General features: G+C 43.9%; 1 protein-coding gene across 9 annotated transcripts in view; it reads right to left on the reverse strand.

The window, feature by feature from the left end:
• Window positions 1–25798, reverse strand: part of HMBOX1 (homeobox containing 1) — a 104850-nt gene that overhangs the window by 51510 nt on the left and 27542 nt on the right. For 6 of the 9 annotated variants that reach the window (XM_053939049.1, XM_053939043.1, XM_053939045.1 and 3 more), the window contains exon 2: window positions 7132–7215. In XM_053939049.1, coding sequence (XP_053795024.1) covers window positions 7132–7154 — 23 coding nt within the window. In that variant the 5' untranslated portion in view covers window positions 7155–7215. Of the gene's footprint in view, window positions 1–5880; window positions 5963–7131; window positions 7216–25798 lie in introns of all 9 variants that reach the window. The other 3 variants (XM_053939046.1, XM_053939048.1, XM_053939047.1) reach the window with 3 other exon arrangements.

The raw sequence follows: 25798 nt of genomic DNA on the forward strand, positions 1-25798 counted from the left end.
CAAGCCCACGCTGATACAAGAATCATTTACCCAACACTTAACTTTCTAGGTGATGGAGCACAGCAGAATAATCCCATAAAACAGCTACGAGCTAAGTCCATGTCCAATTGAACTCGCAGAAGTTCAAAGCAATTCAATTACCCGTTTGGGAATAAGGCCAGACAGCAGCCTTAACACCTCTAACACTTGAGAAAATGGCTCTGGACTCTTTAATGATCACAAGAAATCATTTTTTCCACTCCTCTACTCACTGTAGATGAGTAGGAAGCACTCTAGCATCACTGAGGAGATGCTCTTCTGCAGAGATCCTTCTCCAATTTCCATTAAAATTCACAGCTTTATCTAATAAGCAAAGCTCAAGACTTACAAAACCAGTTGTGCTTTCTGCTGTAAGACCTATATTTGATATAATCTGCATAATATGGATGTGGGCAAGAGCCAAAGTGTTCAGAACAGGATCCTAAGTCTGGTAATTGGTTTAAGAATGATTCTGATCAAGTCCCATCAACTGAGGAGAGCAGGATGGGGAGAGATGCCAACATTTACCCTTCTCTGACACACAGCACAGGGTAGGACACCCCTGCACTGCACTGTCCTGCTCACAGGGACAACCAGGATTTGTCACCTCATTTATTACAGCACCAGCACTTTTCACAATATCACAGGCACCTCCTTGGTGTCACTCAATGCCATCTCAGCATTTAAATGGAAGAGCAAAGTCACAACATAAATTGTGGCTTTCCAGCTGAAATAGGTTCTTCTGAAGTACACAGCTAAAAAAATCACTTGTACAACTCATTAATTAAACCAGAGTTTTAACTACCATCACAGTTGAAAGTTGAACTCCTTAACCTGCCAGATTTTTCCTGTGTGTCTGTGCATCCACTGTTGGTGAGAACTGCAGCCTGAACAGCTCTGGAGGCGGATGTCCTCCTGATATTAAAAATGGGCCTTAAGGATGGCATGGCTATTTCCAAAGCAATGTAATTTGCGTATCACCCAGTCTGCCATTCAACCACCAAATACACATGAAGTACTGCTCCCAAATGCTTCCTACGAGAACCAGTGACTACAAAGAAACTCCACTTCCAGCTGCCCACTCTGAATTTTTTAACCCTGCTTTAGGTTATGCAAGCTTGTTTCTCTCTCCACACATATTTATGAGATCCAAGGACCAAGCATTGCTTCGTTCAGTCGTTCCTTTTCTACACAGAATTCCAGGCTGGTGTTGGTTAGAGGGGACCTTAAAGCTCATCTGCCATGGGCAGGGATGGCACTGAGAGATGAGGTTGATCAGGGCCCCACCAACCCTTTGCCCTATCCCAAAGGATGCAGCTGGTTCTTACAAGATGCTTAAAGGAAGGGCTTTCATTGAGCTATAGCTGTTCCACAGACAGCACTGACATGTATCACCAAAAAAATCCCAGAATGTTCTGAGTTGGAAGGGACACACAAGGATCGAGCCCAGAGGCAAAGACTGTGACCCTTCCAGGGCAGCTCTAAGGCACTGCTGGAAGAGAATTCAGGCATTTGGGGCATAACAGTATCCAGTCTTCTGAAATTCAAGCTTTGGCTTTTTCTGTTCTTACTGAACAAATGAATCTCCTTCAATCTGGAGGGTGGTGAGGCCCTGGCACAGGTTTCTCAGAGAAGCTGCAGCTTCCCCTGGATCCCTGGAAGTGTCCAAGGCCAGGCTGGACAGAGCTTGGAGCAACCTGGGACAGTGAATGGCATCCCTGCCAATGGAATGTGATGATCTTTACAGTTCCTTGCAACACAAACCATTGTGTGACTCAATGATTCACAGCAATATAAATATTTCAGAACCACCTAAAACTTTGCACCATATTAAGCAAAGCTGCCTTCAAAACCAGCAGCTGATGCTGTGAATTCTGAGGCGTAACAGAGGATTAAGGATCTGACTCATCACTTATGCTCATCAGTTGCAACTCCAGTATTTTCAGAGGAGTTGTACCAGTTTTCAAGAGAGAGAGAGAGAAAAAAAGAAAAAACCTCAGGCCTGAAGTGCTCATCATGTCAACGAACACAGAGTCATCCTCATCCATACGTTTGCATAATTATCTCCTGCAGTTGCATCTCTGGGTTCTGATTTTCAAAAAAAAAAAGGCCTCTACTCCCATTCATCCTGATTCACAAACAAAATGTAATTCTTGTAATGACTGCTCTCATCCCGGGGAAACGAGAGCCTCGCGCTGCAGCAAGGAGGGAAATCAGGCTCCGAGCTGAGCCACGGAGCCCCAGCGTCACCAGCTCTGTTTAGGGATGCAAAACAGCGGCTCCGGAATGCAGAGCTCTGCCACACGCCTTCGATCAAAATGGGGACAATTAATAAGAGCAGCCTGAAAACTTCTGAAAATAAATCCGGCGTAATCAAATACTCACCGCTACACAAATTAGAGGAGGCAAGCTGAGAGCAGAATATCAACACATCGTTTCTTCAGGAGGCTTCAAGTTTCTCAGCTGGTTAAAGAGCCCCAAACCCTGACTCACTGCTTTACACAAGCTGTTCTTCCACTTATTCCCTGAAATTCTCTGCTGATAAAATAATTTTAATGGATGCTGGCAGTGAGCAAACCCAGTCGTTTTGCCACTTGAGTGAGTAACTTACGCTGCTTTACGTCTCTGGGAAAGAGAGAGAGAACTTGAGATTGATCTTACAAGGCAAAAATATAATATAAATGGCAATTATTGTCATAATCCAAGTCTTACAAAAGGGACTGACCTCTGACTAAGCACAGGGCTGGCAGCCAGATATTTCTGAATTCTACTCAAGGCACACACTGATTCACACTGACACCTTATCTGTCTAACCCTAACCTTCCCGACTTCCAAAATCTGGGTTTCCTGCTATTGTTGCAATTCTACAGCAACAAGGCAGGAATTCAAACTCTGAGTCTGGATTCAAGGGCAGAATGAGGGATCAGCAGGACTAACAAACAGAGAGAAAAACTGTAGTGGCAGCTGAGTGCTGAACCAGGGCCCAAAGCCCAAACCTGTGCCAAGAGCAAGGAGGAGCTCTTGGATTTGGGAGTCAAAGATTAAACTTTGGATATATAAGCACTGTAACAGCTCTCAAAGCAGGACTTGTGTGCTTTAGTTACAGTAAATCTCACGAACACACTGAAACAGTGTTAATCCATATGAAGAAACAGTCATTTAAAAAGTCATCAATAAAACTGAGACATGGGCCTGCCCTAGACACCAGACTGACCAATCCCTGGAAGTGTCCAAGGCCAGGTTGGATGGGACACGGAGCAACCTGGGATAGTGGGAGGTGTCCCTGCCCATGGCAGGGGTGGGACAGGACGAGCTTTAAGGTCCCTTCCAACTCAAACCCAAAACACTCTGGGATTCTATGATAATTCATAATTTTCAGCCATCATGATTACAAGGTACAGTGCTGTCTTCTGCCTCCTCCACTTAATTTCAAAATTTGGCCAATCCTTTATTAAAATGCAGGCAGAGTCTCAGAACTCTTCTCCATTAATTCTGCCACTTGGGGTATCTAAATACTCCAGTCACAAGATTCCTGTGAGGCAGGCAAGTAACACTACACTAATTTTTGTGACCAAGAGCTCCCAGAGAGGGGCTGGACTCTGGACGAGTCCAAATGACTTCTTCAAAGTCACTCAGGAATTTTGCAAGAAGGCAGAACAAGAGCCTGGCCAAACTCTGAGCCTTTTCTCACCACACATATGATGGACACAGAGTCCATCTATAGTATCACATATGACAAGGTGTAGGACAACTCTCAAGTAAAGCCATTACTAGGATTTCCACTACCTCTTCCACACATGAAGAAAAAGAAACATTCTGAAGCATTTCAGGCACCTTCATTCTCCTTCAGGATCTATCACCACCACTAACAACTAAAACACTTCCTTAAAAGAGAAATTAATTACTTCAGAAAACTAAAATCCAAACCCAGCAAACAGCTGAATCTCACCTACCCCTGTTTTTGTGCTTAACTACAAAGCAAATTATTTTCCACTAGAAAAACAGTTTGCAAGTGCAGCATTATTGGCACAGCCAGTAATGTGAAGACAGAGATTACACCTGGAGAACTCAGGAACAGATAGCAGTCTCTCCTTGAAGAAAAGAAATCATAATAGCAAAAACCATAGGCTTCTAGCCACTGCTGCTTCCATACTGGAGTTTTATTTTAGTTAAAAGCTTTCAGAAAGAAATTAATATCCTAATTTATGCTCTTAAAGCAACAAACACGTCTTTGTGTAACCCAGACCCAAGCCAGGGAAATTTCCTGCATGACAGACAAGACCCAGTGCACATTCCACAGTGCCAAGGCCACCACCAACCCACGTCCCCAAGTATCACATCCACACAGCTTTTAAATCCCTCCAGGGAAGGGAATTCACCACTTCCCTGGGCAGCTGTGCCAAACCCTTTTGAGGGAAAAAAAACTTTACCATTCAACAAGATTTTTTTCTTTAGGTCACTTTTGCTATGAAATCATGAACTCATCTGGTTCATCTTAAAGTAAAACCAAGGACTCAGGCAGGACATTGTTTCAGTTAAAGAAGCTAAAAAAGCCAAATGAATGCTCCCAGAGTCACCCACAATTTGCACAGTATCTTGTCACCAAAGACAAAAGGAGAAAATCAGCTGAGTTTTCTGTTACCTGAGTTTAATTAACCTGGTTTGTGTCACATTTCAAGGACACTGCACAGGTACAGCTCAGCCTGTGGTGATTTCCTAAGCCACTCTAGATCCAGTGCCCGCTCTTCAATCTGTGCTGACTTGGTAGAGTTCACACTCTTGTTCTTTTCTTCCTGTTGCTTTTCCCAAATGATGACACAGCTTCAATCCAGTCCTTCCCCATCTGCACTGTTTACCCTGATTTTCTTTTACTCACTGCCCAGGCTCCCCTGCCATTGCTGGCAGTTAAATTCATAAGCTCTGGCCTGATCATTCAGGTAAATTTGAAGTGATGACAGTGAAACTGTCTGGTTCTAGCAGAAATCATACTTTGAAGGATGTAAAACATACTGATAGTCATAGCTCACTATTAACACATATTAATTAATCAATATGGACTACTAAGCTCATGTAATTACTCCCATATTTATGGGGAGCCCAATAGAGATAAAGCTGTGTTGGCTCAGGACTTAGTTTTAGATAAATTCTTAATTCTTGTGAGGCCAAGATCAAGAGTTCTGTGTTCACACCATGCCTCAAACTTCTCTCCAGCACTGACTCTCATCCTACTAAGGGTAAAAATGAGGCAGTGAAATGGTAACTTGCACCCAGGTGACTCCTGCTCTTAGGAGTAACCAACTACTCTCTTACCATAGCAGTTCTGCAACTCTTCAATCTTAATCACTATTTAAAATCAAACTTTTTAATTTTTTAAAGCTCCATTTTGTTCTTTCCCCTTCACAATCCCACTTACCCTTTTTAAAAGATATCTGTGGTTTAACCTGGAAACTTTCTATCTGAATGGGTCATCTTGGCCCATTTCCTCTAATTTAATACTCTCCAATCCCCTCCAAATAGGTTTCCCCCAGTTTTCCCTCAGTCAGAAATTATTCACCTCTACTTCTACAGCATCTTCCATGGCCACATTAACTGCACATACACTGGAATAAATCAAGGAAGCTGCTACTGCTCTGCTGGGAGGTGGCAGCAGAAAACTGCACAGGGGCAGAACATGACTGAAATCAAGCTGAAACACAGGAAATTCAAGCTATGCAATTCCCAGTCTGGAAATTTCTGGCCAAAGCCTGACACAAAGCTGTGAGATGTCCTTGTGCTCACTCCAAGCACAGAGGAGCTCTGAGGTCACCCAGCAAACTCTGAATTACCAGGATAACAAAGATGCCCAGGGTGATGTGGCCTTACCTTCAGACTTCTTTCCTGCTGCGAACCAGATCTTTACAATTTCAAGTGGTGATTTTAATACTGAAATCCAACATACTTCCAGCTAAAAGGAAGAAGAGGAGGTGGCTCAAGGGACTGGCAGCAAAGTAGGAAATCACCAGTTTTGAACAGAACACTAAGCCACCGGCAATAGAAAATCACTAATTAATGGCTTTTTGAAATACATTTAGTGCTGGTTTCCAACACTAAATCCCTGTCAGTCATTATTTTTTGCTGCGACTCCTTCTACAGAAGGCTGTGACTGCACTGCCACTTGCACTATCACTGTCCAAGGATACATCTTCATCCCTGAAATAATCCATCAGGGAAAATGCGATGCATTCACAGCAGCCCAGTTCCTTGCTACCTATCCTGCAGAAAAGGTTCTTCTTTCCAGCTCAGTCTGACAGAAGGAACAATCTGAAGTCAAGAGGTCAAAGTATCTCAGGATCTGACTGCAGGGGACGAGCATTTGGTTGTTCCTCTAACAGGGATATTGTGAGCAGCCGTACAGGATTGGCCAGTGGGAGATGAGTGACAGCACAGTGCAGGTCAAGCCCTTCCTTTCAGCCTGACAAGCTTCAAAATTTGAATTAATTTGCTTATTTATTGAAGAAACAGCATGAAAACCAATGAAATTGAAGATATATGACAGAAGCAATTAAAAGGAACAAACTGATTTCAAATTCCACAGTGAGATTTGAACAACCTCGACTGGCACTGGGGTTCAAGATACTCGGGTGGCTTGGACCAACACATCCAGCACCAGGGTTAGGTGAGGTGCCCAGGTTTTCTGCCTCTGCAGGAGGCTACTAAACTGAAGGTTGCTCATCCCTTTCAGCAAAGCTAGAGTGGTGTTAAATTCTTTATCCCTCTCATTTGTTCAGTTGCTGTATGGAGATCTCTCCTTTAACACTGATTTTTCTCTGATCAAGACTGCATCATTTTCCTTCTGTTTCAGTGACAGAAATCTAGAAGCACGAACAATACATGAGCCAGACCAAGTGAGCAATTTGATGTTACTGCTCCCTAATTTAATGTAAAAGTTATTTTACTATACCTGGTTTAAATGTCTTCCCTGGTATAAATCTTCCACTAAACCAGTGAAACTCCCCAACTCAGCCAACTGCTCATAATCATTGTAACCATTTCTCTGCTCTTTTTAGACAATTTAACAGAAGAACACCACAAAATTACTCTTAATTGTTGTGAGTTTCTTCAGCTTGTACTTACACTACTGGAAAAGTTCTGAGCATACTTTACATGAGGATGGGACGTTACAAAGCCTCTTGAGGGTCTTCAGTGTTATTCACCATTCTGTAAGACACAAGGAAAAGATCCAAGAACATTAGAGATGTCTGGGAGAGGCAAAGGGATCCAATCACATCATTCTGGATAATCTGACACTAATCCAGACTCACAGACTTCAATGCAGAGGGGTAAATTCTTATGGAGAAAGTTGATGTCTGGTGTTGTAATCAGTCCAGAGACAAAAATTTAAATTACAATTGATTTCTTTCAGCCACAAGTAAATTAATCTATGCAATCATTTAGCTTTATGACAGTTACCTACCCTTTTAACTCACAAAAGCTATTAAAAGGATTATTTGGCCAACATCCGCAAAGAGCTCAGGAGACAGGTACTGTGATCTGAGGAGGAATGACCTAATAGAATTTTCCTCAGCTATCACTGCTGATGTCTTTCTCCACAAACTAACACGGACTGAAAGTGCTCCAAATGTCAAACTATTAACCAAGAGGAAAGAGAAAAGTAGGATGTTGTATCCAGGAAGAGCTGGGATAGAAAATGAGTGGATAGAGCAGCACAGGGAGTTGCACGGGATAATTTCCTCTGCTCCATCTCTAACATCAGCAATTGTGGATTGCTAATCCATGGAGTGCAGCCATGGATGGACACATCTTGGCTCTTCTCAGTGGTTAGAAGTGGTCCAGACATTAGAGAATGATTCTTGCTCCCTCAACACCTGCTGAAGATGTTGGGGAAGAACTGCACCTCACCCAGATGGAGCCCACTGGACACATGGGGATGCAGAGGCACAGAGCTGGTTGGGCTGGAAAAGCCCTCTACGATCACAGAACCCCAGAATGGTTTGGGTTGAAAGGGACCTTAAAGCTAAACCTGTCCCACCCCCTGTCATGGGCAGGGACACCTTCCACTATCTCAGGTTGCTCCAAACCCCATGCAACCTGGCCTGGGACACACTTCCAGGGATCCAGGGGCAGCCACAGCTTCTCTGGGAAGCCTCTGTCAGGGCTTCACCATCCTCACAGCCAAGAATCCCTTCCCAATATCCCACCTATCCCAGCCTTCTGGTAGTGGGAAGCCATCCCCCCTTGTCCTGTCCTTCCATGCCCTTCAGACACTGGAAGGGGCTCTGAGGTCTCCCTGGAGCCTTTTCCAAGCTGAACATTCCCAGCTCTCCCAGTCTGGCTCCAGAGGGGCTCCAGCCCTCGGAGCAGCTCCGTGGCTTCCTCTGGTTTCACTCCAACAGCTCCAGATCTTCCCTGTGCTGAGGACCCCAGAGCTGGACACAGAATTCCACATGAGGCCTCACAGAGCAGAGCACAGGAGGAAAATCACCTCCATCAAGACCGTCAAGTCAAATTGTTACCCCAGCACTGCCAAGGCTGTCCCCAAGTGCCACATCCACACAGCTCCTAAATCCCTCCAGGCATGATGATATCATCACTACGTGTTTTTTTTCCATTTTTTCCTCCACGAAGAACCTCATGAACTTTCATGACCAAAGGCTGGGCTGAATGAGCTTTCCCAGAAGTGGAAGCACTCAGCTTTTGACCACCAGCTTTCCTGGGAGGTTTAAGCCTGTCCATAAGAGCCTTCTCCCACCCAGCTGTGGCCAGGGAAAACTCTGGCTGTTTCCAGGGAGGGGAGGTGCTGAGAGTCAGCTGCTGCTCTTCCAGAACAACTTATCAGGCCCACACTAACGTCCTGAGCTGCCTCTTTCTCTCCAGGAAAAGAGATCACCAAGATGAATGGTCCCAGCAGACCCTCACAGGCCACATTCTGTGAGCTGGGAGAGAATCACTGACACCAAAGCACTGATGGATGGAGGAGCCAAACACCCAGGTCCCTCCCTGTCAGCCACCCCAAACCTTTTAGAGAGACTCCCCCACCAAACCCCTCCTCTGTCAAATTTCTTAACTGCATTTTAAACATATTCCCCGAGGCAGTCACAAAAAATATGAGATCATGCTGCTGACTTCTTGCCAAATTTTAATACAGAGAGCTGTTTTGTTTTCCAAAGAGGAACAAATTAGACTTGAATATATACAAACTTTCTGAAGGTCAGAGGGGCTAATGATAAAGAACTGGATTCCTCAGAGAAGGATCTGCTTCCAGGGTGAGTAGTATGGATGTAGCAAAGGAGAAAACTCAGAAAGGAAAAAAAAATCACCTTCCATCATCATGAAATGAAGGATTAAAAGTAGAACATGAGGAGATGAGATAAGAGAAGCAAAGAAAAGGCTGCTGTAACTCAGGTTTTGAGATGACAAAGGCAGGAGGATGATATTAGTGATAGCAATGAAAGAGGAAAAAGCTGGTATGGACCTCAGATGTTTCAAGAGAAGAGCCATTAGGATCTAGACCAAATTTGGGACGTGATTAGAGGAGGAAGATGAGCTTTTCCAAGAGACTGCAGATCTGTGAGTGCAGACAGAGGGCAACAGGATTTCAGCAGAAATAAACAGCAGCAAAACCAGGAGAAAATAAGGATAAATAATTCTCTGGTTTTGCTACGTTAAAGTGTCAGGCAGGTTTACCACACTCAGAATGCAACCACAAACTGTCCCAGACGAAGTAAGGAAGGACAGGGAAGGCTCAGGTCTGCCTTGGAAGCAGGACTGGTGAAAGGAAACCCAGCTCCAGAGAACGGAGAGGAAGCTGGTGCTTCCTCCAGCCGCTGCCAGCCCCGAGCGGCCGCTATTGAAAAGGGACACAAACAGTCTTTGACTCCACGTTGGTCTAAAGTTCAGTGGCACAGAAATACCTTCCCCACCCCCAGACACATGTGAGAAGTTGCTTCAATGCTTTTGTCGCTTAAGGGCACATCAGGCAGGGAACAAGCAAACCCTTCACCTAAAATCGGAGTCGAAACAATTCAATCCCGACCAACATAAATTCCATCAGCAACAAATCCTGACTCTGAATCATGACTCAGTATCCCTCTTTCCCTCTCCTTTTAGCACCAAAGCAGTCTGAGCACAGCAGCCAAGGCAGGTGTCACCACTCTTTGTGGTGATATGGGAGTAAGAATTCACAAACCTTTGCCCTTTTCACATTATTCATTAAATAAATTATCTGCTAACCCAGAGAAAACACAAGCAGCTCCCCTTCCTATTTCTGGTAGAGACAATTTAAAAAAAAAAAAAAAAAAGTCACTATTAATATGGAAATCATGGTTGCAGTTGTAGAATCAGATGTAATGAACAATCTTGTCCCCAGCTTAAGTTGCTATAAAGGCAGCTTAAATTTACAATGGATGAGTCTTCATGGCAATCTGTTTTTCAGATATTAAAAATCTCATTTTCTCGGTGCCAAGGACAAGTGGAAGTGTGAAGCACTGGAGTATCAACTCTGCATTTGTCTCACTTGACATGAAATCATCCTCATTTTAGTTCTGATTTTTAATACATTCTTGGGATCCCCTTCAGTTTTCTTCATTTCTCACTGTGTGCAATTAAATGTTTTGAAGTAGAGTTCACCCTGATCCACAACACCCAGCAGAAGCAAGGAGAAAGTTACTTGGTAAAGATGAGCCTGATATCACTGATTTGGAAGAGCAACTAATTTTTAATTTCTGAGTGACTCGCATAGTATAAGTTTTTTTTTTTTTAAAAAGCCATCACTCTGTATTTCACTAATACCTTCCTTGGCGAGTTCTTAAAATGGGCTTTACAAATAACAAACTAAAAGCTTTTGTCCTTGGGGAAGACAAACATCACCATTTTGACATAAGTAAAACATGAACAGAGGGGCTGAATTCTTGGCTTAAAGCCACCCAGGGCAGTATCAGTGGCTGAACAAAGCAGAGGCCCCAGCACTACAATTATCACACCAATCCTGAAATGTAGAATCACCAAGGTCCGGGCTGGTGAAGAAATTCAGCCCTAAGAACAAAGTTCTACCACTGCTGAACTCGCAGTGAAGGCAGATCCCCAACTCCATGCATAATTACAAACCCATACTCTCCTAGAAACAGCAAGATTTTAAAAATGTAGGTCTTTTACTCAATATACAGCTTAAGGTCTGTAAGAATTGCAAGGAGGTCTTCCGGGTAGGCCCTGTGCACATGTGTGCACACATGTCCATGAACATGTGTTGGGGAGATTCAGGCTGGACATCAGGAGGAATTTCTTCATGGAAAGGATTGTTAAACTTTGGAATGGGCCCAGGGAGCTGGTGGAGTCCCCATCCCTGGAGGTGCCCAAGGCACAACTGGATGTGTCACTCAATGCTCTAGTCTGGGTGACAAGCATCTGTCAAAGGTGGGACTCATTCCAACCTAAATTATTTTGGATTCAAAAGGTTTCTTTACACTGAGGCCAGTGTGAAGTAAAGCTGTTACCTGGTTTAACTTCTGTCCCAGGACATCTCACCCCAAAACCAGCAAGAGACCAAGGATCCATCCACTCCAGTTATCCTGGTGATTAATCATCCTCTCCACTACAAATTTGTACTTGATTTCTACTTTGAATGTGTCTGGCTTCACATTCCAGACAGCAGCCCTCCTCTGCCAGCTCCAAGTCCTTTATTCCTCAGAGATGTTCAGACAGGCTCTTATTTACCCAGTGCTTTTAAAAGTCCAGGTACTGCATTTGTATCAAAACTTAAATTCTTCTGGGTACACGCACAAAAGTAGGACTAATGTCCAAAATACTGGAGCTAATCTAGGACTCTCTAGCCCATTTTCCCAAAATAGGCATATTAGGAAAAAAAAAAAAATTTAAAAAAAGCTCTGCCATATGACTCGAGGATGTGTTTTATTTGTGCCCTGGGAAGCAAGGCTAGGAACCTCCTCCAGGCACTGCCACCTCTTGAGCACCCCCCATGGCTTGGTGACGTGCAGCATCCAGCTCCACGTGGAAATCCTTTTATCCAAGCTCCCTGCTCAAGCAGGGCCACCAAAGCCAGCTGTTCAGGACCATGTCCAGAGTATCTTCAAAATTTAAGACTTCATTTTCTCTGAGCAACCTGCGCCAGTGAGTGGAAACACTTTTTATGAACATAAAAATCCTTAGAAAAAACACTCAAAAGTCACCTCCAGCCACTGCTATTTTCATTCTTACTGTGACTGTGTTGTTTACCAAACCCTTCACAAGTACAACCCTGGAGCAGGCCATATTTTGGGATTATGGCGAGGAAATGCAGCAGCTCCTTGTCAAGTTAACGAGTTTACAATTTTTTTATGGAATCTTCTTTTTTCTCTGAACTCTGAGGGGAAAACATCAACATAAACCTCTCCCCCTGAAAAAACAATCACCTCAAACTTATGATAGAGCCACAGCTTATCATTTATTACAGGTAATCATAGAAAAGCAAATAAATGATTTCTCCTACAATATGCCCCACAGCACATTTGCACAGGACAATTAGCCAAAGATCACAGTCAAAACTTTTTCTCCCTTCTTCTCCCTCCCAAATCCCATGCAAAAGAAACCTCCTTGCTCAGATTTACTGGAATTTCCTAGAGCACAAGGCAGAGGCCGGGCTGCATTTTGAGGCAGACTGGCAACAGATCCCACTACAGAAAAATTGAGGTCACAAAATCATGAAGTTCCCAAAACTCCAAGGCTTCCAGAAAGGCAGAAATGACCATCCGTGAAAGGACCCTGAGCTGCTCCAGAAGTCCCAGAGATCCATCAAAGGCAATGCAAGCCTAGTAAAAGGATGTTATTTAGTGTTGCTTTGTCCTTAATGGCAGCTGGAAATTAAATTCTGCCACCAAGCCAGCCCTGCAGACCCACCTGAGCAGAGCACCTGGGTTGTACTTTGGTTATTGCTTACAAATGAGCTTCCAGCCTTAACATCCCAACCACCTACACTGGTGTATCTCCTGCATTGCTGCATGTTGACCCCTCCAATCATGGCTAAAAGTTTGCCTGGAATCAAAGACCAGACTTTAATTGGCTTTTTCACCTGAAATGACATGTAAATGTCACCAACAGAAGAATGGCAGTGAGGCACAAACTCCTGACTGGCAGGGATAGCCAATGACTGCTACAAGTCCATTTCCTTAGGGATCAAACAGGTTCTCAGCCACCTCAGGTCACTTTGACCACTGAAATGGGGGAGGAAGAGTGAATTAGGAGCCACCTGACTCCTACAGAGCTACAAGGGACAAGACAGGCTCTGGAGTGGAACTGAGATTTAAAGCCCCTCATCACACCAGAAGGGTTTGCACTTTGAACTCCAGGTACACCCTAAGGAACACCCCTTCATCCTTAACAAAACTGATGGATGGGAGACTGCCAAGTCCTTGAGTCCAAGCCTGGGCCAAACATACAATAAATGAGAGACTCCTTCAAACACCATCCAGTTAACACTAATTACCTTGACAGTTTTCTGTGAGGGATACAGGGGCACAGGAGCCCTGGACATGCCTAGTGAAATGAGGAGCTCTATTGCCAAGCACAACGTCTGCATGCCATGAATCCACCTCCACTGCAGACTGCTTGAACCAAAGGGGATTCGGGAGTCCACTAGGAAGAGGAACTCACAGATTCTGTGGGAAACTCACAGATTCTGTGTGGGAAAGGGGAGGGTCAACAAGGGACAGTGCAGAAGATACAACAGCTCCAAGAAATCCAACTGGATAGGAAGGGACCTTTCTTCATCCATGACTCTCCAGGAAGCACTTCCGTAGATGGCCCAAACCCTCTTTAGTGGAATTCCAGAAACTGCACTTGGCATTGGGTCCTTGACAGAGGGAGATTAATTGCAAGACAAGGGCTTTGAAATGTGTTGATTGAATCAAACTTGATTTCCTTTTTATTTGACTTGATTTTAACTTTTCCTGTGCCAAATGAGGGAACATTTCCAAAAGCTGCATCTTTTCATAGAATGGCCAACCATGCTTGGAATCTGCATTTGCATGGATGTAAAACTCTTGGCAGGGACACAGAATTGCAACTACACAATCCAATGAAGATGCTCAATACAAGATGCACATTCAGGTGAATTGAGTTCAAGAACCTACACACAGTTGCTGACCCAAAAAAAGAAACCAGAATTCTATCTGCCATCACTTGTACCAGGAAGAGGAAAGAGAAACAAGTCATGCCTCACAAGCCTTTATTTTTGCACTGCTGTATGGCACAAGAAAAAGTATTAGGAGGAAAGTGGTATCGCTTGACAATAGCAAATTCACTGCATAAAATTTAAGTATTATCTGTTTTAAAACAGGCTTTGGATTTAAGATCATCATTACTTTTTCCCAAAAAGGAATGTGATAAAATGCTGTACAAACAATAAACTTGGTAGGAACTTTGCAAAATATAAAATAGCGTTCTGAAAAATGCTGTGAGCTCCCAGTTACTTGTAATAAAATAAGAATACAGTTCCTTTTCACCTCCAAAAAAAGTCTACATAAAAATTGTGCCATAAAAGGAGGCTGAGAGCAGGGCAGTGTCACCAGGGTCTGCCCTCTGCTCACAACTGCTGGAGGTCACAGGGCACCCAGGGCACCCATCTGTTGTTCATTTCAGAACACAAGGAGTTATCTGAGAATCCTGACTCTGCCAGGGATGCTGGAACAGGGCTGGGCCATGGCAGACATGTCCCCACTGCAGCAGCACAGATCAAACACGTCCCCTTGCCCTGCTCCACCCCGTGCCCTTGTCAACCTGTTGTGCTGAAAATATCGATCTGTGGCTCCACCGTCCTTTTCTGCTTCCCCTCTTCTTCCTCCCGGCTGACCTGGACTTTGATCAGCTTCCCCTCTACAGGAATTATCCATGGCAAGCAAGAGGCCGATCAAAGTTTCCTTTTTCACAGCTTTGCCAGAAAGCCTGAGGGGCTCTGCCACCCCTGCAGAGGAACACGGAGCAGCAGAGGCAAGGGAGAGGATGAGCTTTTAGTCCAAAGTAAAGCTGTGCTCTGGTGACTTTATACCAGAGACTTCATCTTGTTTCTACCCAGTGACTCATGCAGAACAGAGATGACTTGTCCCTGCCCAGGGCAGGGGGTTGGAACTCACTGATTTGTGACTGGGCTGAGACTCAGACACTCATTCCATGTGTGACACCCACCCTGCTGAACTGCAGGTGGGAGCTGCTGGTACCCTGATCTGAGCACAGAGTCCTCTCAAAGCTATGTGAAACAAAATACCAATTCCAAAGTCAAGAGCTGGAGAATCATGGATGGTTTGTTCTGGAAAGGACCTTAAAGCTCATCCAGGGTCACTCTGTGTCATGGGCAGGGACACCTTCCATTATCCCAGGTTACTCCAAGCCCTATCCAACCTGGCCTTGGACACTTTCAGGGATTCAGGGGCAGCCACAGCTTCTCTGGGAATTCCATCCCAGGGCCTCCCACTCTCACAGCCAAGAATTCCTTCTCAGTATTCCATCTAGCCCTGCCCTCTGGCAGTGGGAAGCAATTCCTTGTGTCCTGTCCCTCAGGTTCTTGACCGAAGTCCCTCTCCGGTTTTCTTTCCCTTCATACCCCGTTTAACACTTTTCTCCCAAAAAATAAATCAAATATTCCCAAGCACCTACTAGAAATAGCAGTAACACTCAAGCAAACATCAAGTGGATGCTCCAGCCACACATTCCAAGAGCAAGTACAGTCACTTCCCCTACCTTAGACCAGACCACACACCCAAATGGAGATCACTCGCCAGCTAAATATTATTCTTTCAAAGGCCTTCTCCTGCTTAACATATTAACAGGATTTATAGGAGTGACTGTCTGGAACACTGCTTAACAATGCTAATAGCAGAGTTCCAAGAAATCAGTAGTTTGGCAATTGCAAATCCAGCAATACACGCTGAAGTATGTGCTCACGCTTGCTAAACCTGTAATCCAAGTTCTCTCTTTTTTTTTTTTCCCTCCCCATAATAAGTGGTTTAAATTTAGTAGGAATGATTCACTTGCTGCAGGTTCACTTGCTTTATTTCTTTTCCTTTTTTTTTTTTTTTCTTTTTGCACTTGGAATCCATCTTGGATGACATCTAACAGGAAGGTTGGAGGAGGGAGGCAGAACCTGGCTTTTTAAAGAAAAGCGAATCTATTACACTGAGCATTTTGTGTAATTTTAAGTTAAGTATCTCCATAACTCCAATTTTCTCCTTCAATAAGCAGCAGATACAGGGCAGACACAGACCCAAGCAGGGTTCTAGTGGTGCTTGTGCTCTAAAAGCTGAGTCCAGGCTAAAGAACAGACCATTCCCTGTAGTCTTAACAAATACTCCAACCCCAGATGTTCTGCTCCAGCACTGGGATCTCAGAATCCCAAATTACTGAGGATGAAAAAGACCTCCAAGATCATTGAGTCCAAGCTGTGACTGATCCCCACCTTGTCACCAGTCTAGAGCACTGATTGCCACGTCCAGTCCTTCCCTGGACACCTACAGGGATGTGGACTCCAAACCTCCCTGGCAGCCCCTTCCAATGCCTGACAGCCCTTTTGTTTAAGAAATTGTTCCTAACAGCCAATCTAAACCTCCCCTGACACAGCTTGAGGCAATTTTTTTTTGTCCTGTCTGTTTTTACCTGGGAGAAGAGGCTGACCCCCACCCAGCTGCCCCCTCCTGTCAGAGAGTTGTAGATCCACCTGGGACTCTCCTGTGCCACTCTCAATCTAACCAGGCTGAGCAGCACCTTTGTTTTGCATGAGCTGGGCTTGGGGACAAGGAATCATGGACTCCCAGGATGGTTTGGGTTGGGAGGGACCTTAAAACTCATCCCATTCCATCCCCCTGTCACAGGCAGGGACACCTTCCACTATTCCAAGGTTGATCCAAGCCCCGTCCAGCCTGGCCTTGGACGCTTCCAGGAATCCAGGGGCAGCCACAGCTTCTCTGGGCTGGTGCCAGGGCCTCACCACCCTCACAGGGAAGAATTTCTCCCCAGCACAGAATCCAAACCTACTCTCAGTTTAAAGCCATTCCCCTGGTCCTGTGCAGAACTCTGGCAGGTGGCTTTTGACACATGGAAGGGGCCAGGGAAGGAGGGAGGCAGCAGAGCAGGTCACAGCTTTGGGACAGCACCAGAGGACTATTACGGCAAAACTTTGCTAAATATATCAGCAGTACAAAGTAGGTGGGTCAGAACATCCCTCCAAGAGAAATCCAGATTTGGAAGCATAGCCCAAGTGACAAGGTATACGTTCAAAGCAGGTATAAGCACAAACATAAAGGCTTTAAGCAAAACACTCAGAGGATTTGGAGTTTCCCTTCCCCCTCGCACATATATATTCAGCCAAAAGCACATCAGAAGTCTGCAATGGAAAATACTCTTTAGGAAACAGGCAAGGAAAATAAATGGATGCACAGAGAGGTGAACTGACCTCCAGTCTCAAATGAAATTATTTAGGAAGCTCGAGACCAAATTTAGACTGAGCTGTCAGCCTAAACCCCCTCACCTGTGAGTGGGCTGAGACTCAGCAACTCACTCCACGTGTGACACCAATCCTGTGTATTTCCTGAGCACTCAGGACTGTCAGAGCTCTATAAACCAAAATACTGATTCCAATGTCAAGGATTATAGAATCACAAAATAGTTTGGGACAGAAAGGTGGTTTAAAGCTCACCTCGTTCCGAACATGACACCTTCCACTATCCCAGCTTGCTCCAAGCCCTGTCCAGCCTGGCCTTGGACACTTCCAGGGATGGGGCAGCCACAGCTTCTCTGTGCCAGGGCCTCCCCACCCTCCCAGCTAAGAATTCCTTCTCCCTAATATCCAATCTAAACCTACTCTTTCTCAGAAAGAACCATTCAGTAAGATGAGGACAAGAAGCTTAAGTTGTAGGATAGAGGCTTCTGAAAAACTGATGAATTTCATTGGGCTGTGACAGAGTTCTGCTGAATCTTCGAACAGGAAATCCAGCTTCAGCTGTGGGTATGTATTGGAAATGTTGATAAAAGCCAAAATTGCAGAACATTTGGAAATGCATAATTTAGTAGAGGACATTCAGTACAGATTCATAAAAGGAAGGTCATGCCTGACAAATCTGCTGAAATCCTTTTTATTATACGACCAAATCGTTAGGTTAGACAAGAGTGAAACAGTGGACATAAGTTATCAGGATCTCAGGAAAGCATTTGATTTTGTACCACTCAGGCTGATTTACAAAGTCATAAAGTATTGTGCAGGGAGAAGGAATTGAAATGGATTAAAGAACATTTTAGGGATAGGCACAAAGGCAGCAGAGTGAGTAGAAGGAATCTGAAACACAGAGGTGTAAAGGTCAGGCTGCTGCTAAAGGTATAAGAACGGGCTCTGAGAATTGTAAAACTTCAGCTCAGCTACCATTTGAGAGGCAAGAACACCTGAATGTGGTGGCAGAACTGCAGAAGGGTATTACTAGTGGTAGTAAACTTGGAGGAAATCAGGTACAGAAAGGTGGCACTTGCCAAGGTGCTGTACCAACCTGTGGGATTCACCTGTACTAGAGCTGAGGTGTGAAGGGAACTTCTGGCTGGGAATCCACACTCATTTTAAAGAGGATTCAGTAATTTTATGGTCATTAATAAAATCTGCAGCTACGCATGCTGTGGTAATGATTTGGGTAATTAAATCTGAAGCTTCTGGGAATTAAGCTGATGGCCTGAAAGGGTCAAAAAGAAAATTCCTCTGGTGCTTAATCAGAGGAAGAGCTTTGCAAGCTGGATGGGTGCATTAATTGTCCCATACTGACCATGACGTGACACACAAAGCTACATCCAATGGCTCTCTGGGCTGATCCAGCTCCCCACAGAAATCACCACTATTTCATTCATGTAGGACACACCAAAAGAAATCAGCATGGCTTTGTCAGCCCCTCTGAGACAATTTTCCACAGACAAAAGGAACTCCCACTCATGCCAAGGTTCTCCACGGGCTGCTGGTAATATTTTCTCCTGAAAACTGCCAATTATTCTCATGGCTGGTAGACTGGACACGAGCTCTGTTGCTTGATGATGATGCAAGGAGTTTTTATCCTTTGTCTTTTCTTCCCTAAGCGAGCAGCAAATCTTTACAACAATGTCCTCGTGAGCCAGGGTAAAATTCCCCACAGAAAACTGAGCCTCAGCTGCTGCTACTTGGCTCAAGGTCAGCTGAGATAAAGATGAGAACAGAACATGGATCTTCTGATTCCCACTCCTGTGCCCTGAATTCCAGGCCACAGCGCTGCTGCCACCACCTGTGGGGACAGCCTTTCAATCTTGAAGGCTGTCAAAAGCCAGCAGCTTTTCTAAGCACTAAAAATCACTTTAAATAAACTTGTTTGAAAAAAAAAAAAAAAAGTTAGGGGAGAACAGGTGGACTCCTGTGACACCAGAATTCTTCAATGCTCAAAGAATCTTTCATCTCACTGTTCTACACGGCACCTTTAAATATTCTTCTACATAAAGGCATGATATGCAAGAGCAAAAGAATAACTGAGAAACAGTAATCCGTAACAGATCAACTGTGCTTTATCTACACAGATTCTGCTTTCATAAAAGCACAGAGGAAAGAGGGAAAAAAAAAAAAAAAAAAAAGAAAGTACATTCTTATTGTTTTCTGAAGCTTAAAATAACCACAAAGTGAGAAAAATCAAAGCTGTTCCATAGAACAACTAGGAAAAAAAAGTCTCACTGAGCATTTGAGAAAGACAGTAAATGGCAGAAGATGGAATTAGAGATGTAGTGAGTGCCATGGTCACCAAGCTCAGATCCTAAATTTGGTCTGTACTTAAACCAGGGTGGTTAAATGGAAGGATCTGCTAGAATGTATGTGCCCCATATATAATTATAGCTGTCACTGGCAGCAAAGGCTACAGTTCTGTCTGCCATTACATTCTCCATTTTCACTTGCTAACTTCTCTGAAAACTTTCTTTTTTTCCATATATAATACAAGTGGACGCAGGCAATGTCTGCAGAAAACCTGCTAACTGTGAGCCAGTCAGAAGGTAAAGGGATGGGAAGAATCAGGAACAAATTATCTGTACTCAACACAGGCAGACTTGACATCAATTTATTCTCAAAGCTGATTGATTATGGAGTTTTTGCACTTCCAGAAACAAGAAGAAAATGCATTATCTACTACAGCTGGTTTATAAACCAAAGATTTGAGCTTAGATTAAGCACAAGGTCCAGGCTGGTGCTGGGTGATTCAGCAGCAAAGTGGCCAAAATATTATCTAAAACCCATCAATTTATCTCCCACATTCAGATATTTTGTATATTCCAAAGCATTGAGCCATACCACCAGTGGGCTGTTGACATCAGGGTTTGTCCAAACCCTCCTTAAGTCAACCTGTGCTACCTGCTGCAATGACAATCCACAGAAAAAAACTCTGTAACCCCCCTGAACTTCTCCTTAATCCAGAAGCTTCCTAGCCACAATACAGCTTATTCCCTAAACCCCCTCTGCAGCAGCATTTTCTGGAAGCTGTCCTCCTGAGAGGAGCTCTCCACCCTTACCTACAGCCAAGGAACTGCAAGGCATCCACTTGCTCCTGTCTAAAGGGGCCAGGTACCGGCTCAGAAATTCAAAGGGATCCTCTCAGAGAAAGGCTGAATCCTCAAAGCTGCATCCCAATGCTCTAAGGAGATAACCAGAAACCATCCCAGGAATTATTCCAGCCCTGTCTTCCATCATTTCCAAACACCACACCTCATTTCCATCCCCACACCTCACCCCGTCTTTCAAAGATCTGGGAAGATTCTTTATATTTGGCCATTCAGACTCCTGGAGGGAGGTTTGTATTTATGTATTTTTAGTGTAATTTTATTTTTATGTAATTTTAACGTAATTTTATGTAATTATGTATTTTTATGTAGACATTTTATTTTCAACCCAAATAAATGGAAGAATCCATTAATCTCATCCCATTCAGTCACACTCTAAAACAAGAGAAGCAGCAGTTGGAGACAAACCCAAATTTACATGTGTCGTTCAAGTATTAATTAATTAAGTTACAATAACTGTCAATTAAAAATAGGTGCAAGATCTTTCTGTGGTGTGAATGCTTCCATCCCTCGATTTCCAGCTGCTGGGGTACCAAGATGAGCCAGCAGCATCCCTCAAAAATATATTTCAAGAGTTGTGGTTGCAGCATCAAGGAACTGCAATTTGCCCCTGTAAAACTGGCTGATTTTACCAAGTAAAATCCAAAAATATCTGTGCACTATCTCCTGTGTATCAGTGACAAAACAATGAGTTGCTGTTAACAAGCTTCCAGTTTTAAGGGCAATGAAAGGAAAAGCCCAGTATTTTAAATTCAAACATGACTTCCACTTTGATTCTGAAATTTCAGGTAAGTTTCCAGGCCTTCTCCAAGTGCATGAATATTGATCAAAAGGACAGCCAAGACGTCCAAAGGTCTTCACCCCAAAATCCAGGTAGGAATGAGTGTAAAGCCTTTCCTGTGCAAGTTTTAGATCCATCCCCATCATCACCTTATGGTTTTTCTCTGAGCTGGACAGGTACTGACTTGGAAAGTTACTCTTCCTGTCTGAGAACTAAAAAATTTAGTTTCTCAAGAGAAGTATCCAAGTTTGGAAATTGGATGTCCACCAGAGGACTGGAGGATATATAAATCAACACATAAGGCCTAAAATATAAGAGCTACTGTTTAATGCAATATGCCAAAAATAAAATGTGAGTTCCTCTAGACAGTCTGCAACAGGCAATTATCTAAAAAACAATTTTTCACAAAGTTCTGCACATTCCTGCTGACCAACAATTCTACTGCCAAGCACAGGAGACAGGAGGATGAATTTTTATCTTTTTAGTTAGTTCTAAGAATATTATCCAAAACACTGACTTATATAAAAGGGTACTTTCAACTTCATTTATTACTGATTTCTTTATGATTCTTTACACCCAGTAAGGATAATGCACTGGCACACTTATATAAATCTCTGTCATCATCCACCAAGGAGACAAATTGTTAGGCTAGTTTAACCCCTGCTGAAACATGACTTACCACTGAAAGCACAGCCAAATTCCCATGCCTGAGGTCAGTCCTAGAATTTAAACAACTCCTGGAAGACATTCCAAAGTTACAGCAGCAAGACTGCTGCAAGTTCCTCTAGACAACAGAACAGCACAAAAGTCACTGGCTATGAGTTCTCATCCCACAGTCAAAATAGATGGATCTTCCTAGATTGATTTTGTATTAAAAAAAAAAAAAAAAAAAAAAAACTGATTATCACAGAATCCTGGAATGGTTTGGGTTAGAAGAGACCTTAAAGCTCATCCCATTCCACCCCCCTGCCATGGGCAGGGACACCTTCCACTATCCCAGGTTGCTCCAAGCCCCTCCAACGTGGCCTTGGGCACTTCCAGGGATGGAGCAACCTGTTTTAGCTTTTCCCCTCTTGCTGGCAGTGGATTACACATAATGAGCTCTGCAGGAAAGGGATGATATAAATAGTGAAATAACTAGATCACTGGAAAGGGTTAAAAATTCCACAGTGCTGGTTGGTGCCCTGCAGTTCTCAACAAGGATTTGCACCTACAGAACCATTTCAGGATTTGAGAAAGAAAAAGAGAAGTGGGGTAACTCTGACAAGTCTCTTTTTTTAGGACTTCCTTTACAATCCAAAGCAGAAAGTGAAATATCTTAGCCCTTCTCCCACTGTCCTCACACAGTTCACATTTGCTCTTATTTCAGCTCCAGCTCATGGAGTCAAATGATCTGAAGTGAAAAAATAGAAGCCGAGAGATGTAAAGTAAATAAATACATCATATACCTTCCTGTGTCCTTCACTTTGCCAAACCCTGACTTAATAAGAATTTATTTGGTATATCTGATGCTGTAAATAACAAGCAGCAGTTAATATCAAAAGACTGCTCAGCCTTAATACTTTGGAATATAAAGATCTTGGCAAAAAACCAAACAGGATTGATATAAAAAACTCTCTTAACCTGTAAAAACTAGTTTGGAGCCACTCTTACCTGTGACTGAGATTGATCAGGCAAGAACCAGCAAGTGCCTTTGTTGAAAAGAGCTCATAGCAGAAGAGCTCTAGAATGAGGGTCAAGGATTACCAGGAAAAACAGTAATAGAGAGATTTGGGCAGGGGCAGAGAAACGACACCTGATGGCCCAAATTTTGCCAGTCAGTCTATAAATCAAAAAATCATTTAGATTGGAACAGACCTCCAAGATCATCCCATGCAACCTGTGACCCATCATGACCTTGTCACCAGCTCAGAGCACTGAGTGCCACATCCAAGCCTCCCTTGGACACCTCCAGGGACGGGGACTACAAGCCATCTTGGAACTGCGGAGTTCCAAAGCCTGACAATCCTTTCCATGGAGAAATTCCTCTTGATGTCCAACTTGACCCTGCCCTGGGGCAGCTTGAGGCCATTTCCTCTCCTGTCCCTGCTCCCTGGGAGCAGAGCCCAACTCACACCTGGCTGTCCCCTCCTGTCAGAGGGAAGAAGGTGCAGAGCCAGAAGGTCCCCCCTGAGCCTCCTTTTCTCCAGGATGAACAACCCCAAAAGCTGAAGATCTGGGTGTGGTTTCTGCCACTTCTCCAGCTGCCAGATGAAGGCTGGCTTTTTGCAAGGAGTGCTTTTACTGCCATCACAGACTGGTTCCTGAGCTCGTCAGCCAGTCTGACCCTGCAGGATCCGATGTTCTTAAATGGCCTGGGCACAATTTATGTGCAGCCGTTCCGGAGCGTGGATGCACTGTAAAACATGGAACGGCAGGAAAGGCTCGCTCCACATCCACAAGGAGAAAACTGACACCATAAGTCAACATCCAGTTGGCTGGGGGAGAAAGGGGGATGACACACACATGGCATATAAATGGATGAGATCACAGCCTCAGCACCCGCTCTAAAGCAATCGAGTAAGACTTGCCCTTAATATTCTTAAAACGTTTTTATTTTTGAAATATAAGACGTGAAAGTGCCCCATTTTTCACTGGCTGAAGCCAAACTTGAAATAACAAAACAGTCCTAAGTAGTTAACAGGCTACAAAACTGCCCCTGATTTCCAGGCAGCACTGCAGACTTGCAGAGTAACACTGTGTACCCATTAACTCCAAGTCCACAATTTGGCCAGAATTTGTTTTGCTGCATTACAGCCAAATCACTTTTTGTGTCTGTCTTCCTCCTACGTGGGATTGCCTGAGCAGAACAGGATGCCAATGCTGAAAGCACTGACTGTCTCAGACGTTACCATCTCTGATTAAGAAGGCCCTTTTATTGCAGGATCACTTAGACTTTACAGATAACTGTTGCTGCATTGAGATGAAGTTACTGGCAGGAAAAGCTTACGGCAACTCAGGGAACAGCAACCAGAATATTAAGACTCCCCAGATGAGCTATTTCAGAAGTCCAGCACAGAAATTATTTTCCTAATATCATTTTTTTGCTGAAAATCAGGTTGACTCTTTCTTGTACTGCCCACAGAAGATGAGAAAACATCATATCCCTCATTTCCCTACAAGAAACTTCCACGTTGGGTTTGCACAACTCTTGGCAAGCGGGATGGGTTATTGAAAGGTTCACTTTAAAGGTTCCTGCTCTTTCCTTCCACTGTAGGAATCCTCCCAGAATTCATCTCTCCATCCTTTTACTGCCACATTCTCAGCTTCTACATGAACTTCACAACATCTTGTTTCCATTCTTGCTCCTGCCCCACATTCCCATCCCATTTTGCTTTGCTTGTCCAGCTCAGCAATAGGAAGTGTGTGCTGCAGCTGGCCAGGAGCTGGATCTACAGGGGCTGACGAGCAGGGATCAAAGACTGCAGCTCCCACATCCACATCTTCAAGGGACCAGACACAAGCCACCACCAAGAATCAAGTGTTTCACAGCAATGCCCAAGAAATCCTCATTTTTTATCCGGGTTGGCACATGTCCTGAAGGATATCCTTCCACTCCGTTTTACATCTACCACTCCCTGTGTTACAAGTATGGGGAAACAGCTCTTCCCACTTAATCTCCCTTTACCATTTGACATTTCTATTCCATCTCAACTTGTTTTTATTGCAAAGGGATATTCCAATATATAAACCAGTGCATCAGCCACCAACATATGATTTGTAGTCAGGTATGGGTGGAATTTTTTGATTCAGAATTAAAAACCTAATCTAGGATGTAGGACAGAAGCACACAGAGGTGTAAAGTCATAATGGACCATTAACTTCCCCCTTCCAGTTTTACAGATCTGAGCAGCAACAGTGTTTTGCATTAATATAAAGGCTTTTTGTCCTCATCAGAAAAAAAAAAATTAAGTGTTTTCTAACTTATTAAGCAGACATTAAAATCTGCAAGAGCCTGGTTCCTGCATCACTTTGTCACTTCCAGCAGAAGCCACTTGAGTGATGGCAGGGACAGCTATTTATCACCCCATCACCAAGGAACACAAACAGCAGTAAATGAATGACCTGACAATACAGAACTCAAGTGAAACTGAGAGTGACAAAATATTGGGACCTCACTTTTGCCCTATTTACAGTGCAGCAGATCCAGCAACTGGAGTGCTGGTTCATCAGCATGGGGAGGGAGTTTGTTTTAAAGTGCTACTTAAGTCAAAAAGTACAATTAAAAGAATTAATTCTCATTTTCTGGGAGGGGGAAAGGGAGGCCCTGCAGCATCTTCTACCCAAATGCTGGCAACTTTCAGCAGAGGCTCTGCACTCTAAGCAGCATCACAGGTTTGATATTGTTGAAGATAGGAATTATCAGCTCAACACCTCCAG

This window comes from Vidua chalybeata, chromosome 3 (genome assembly GCF_026979565.1).
Source record: "Vidua chalybeata isolate OUT-0048 chromosome 3, bVidCha1 merged haplotype, whole genome shotgun sequence".
In the NCBI taxonomy this organism is placed as follows: domain Eukaryota; kingdom Metazoa; phylum Chordata; class Aves; order Passeriformes; family Viduidae; genus Vidua; species Vidua chalybeata.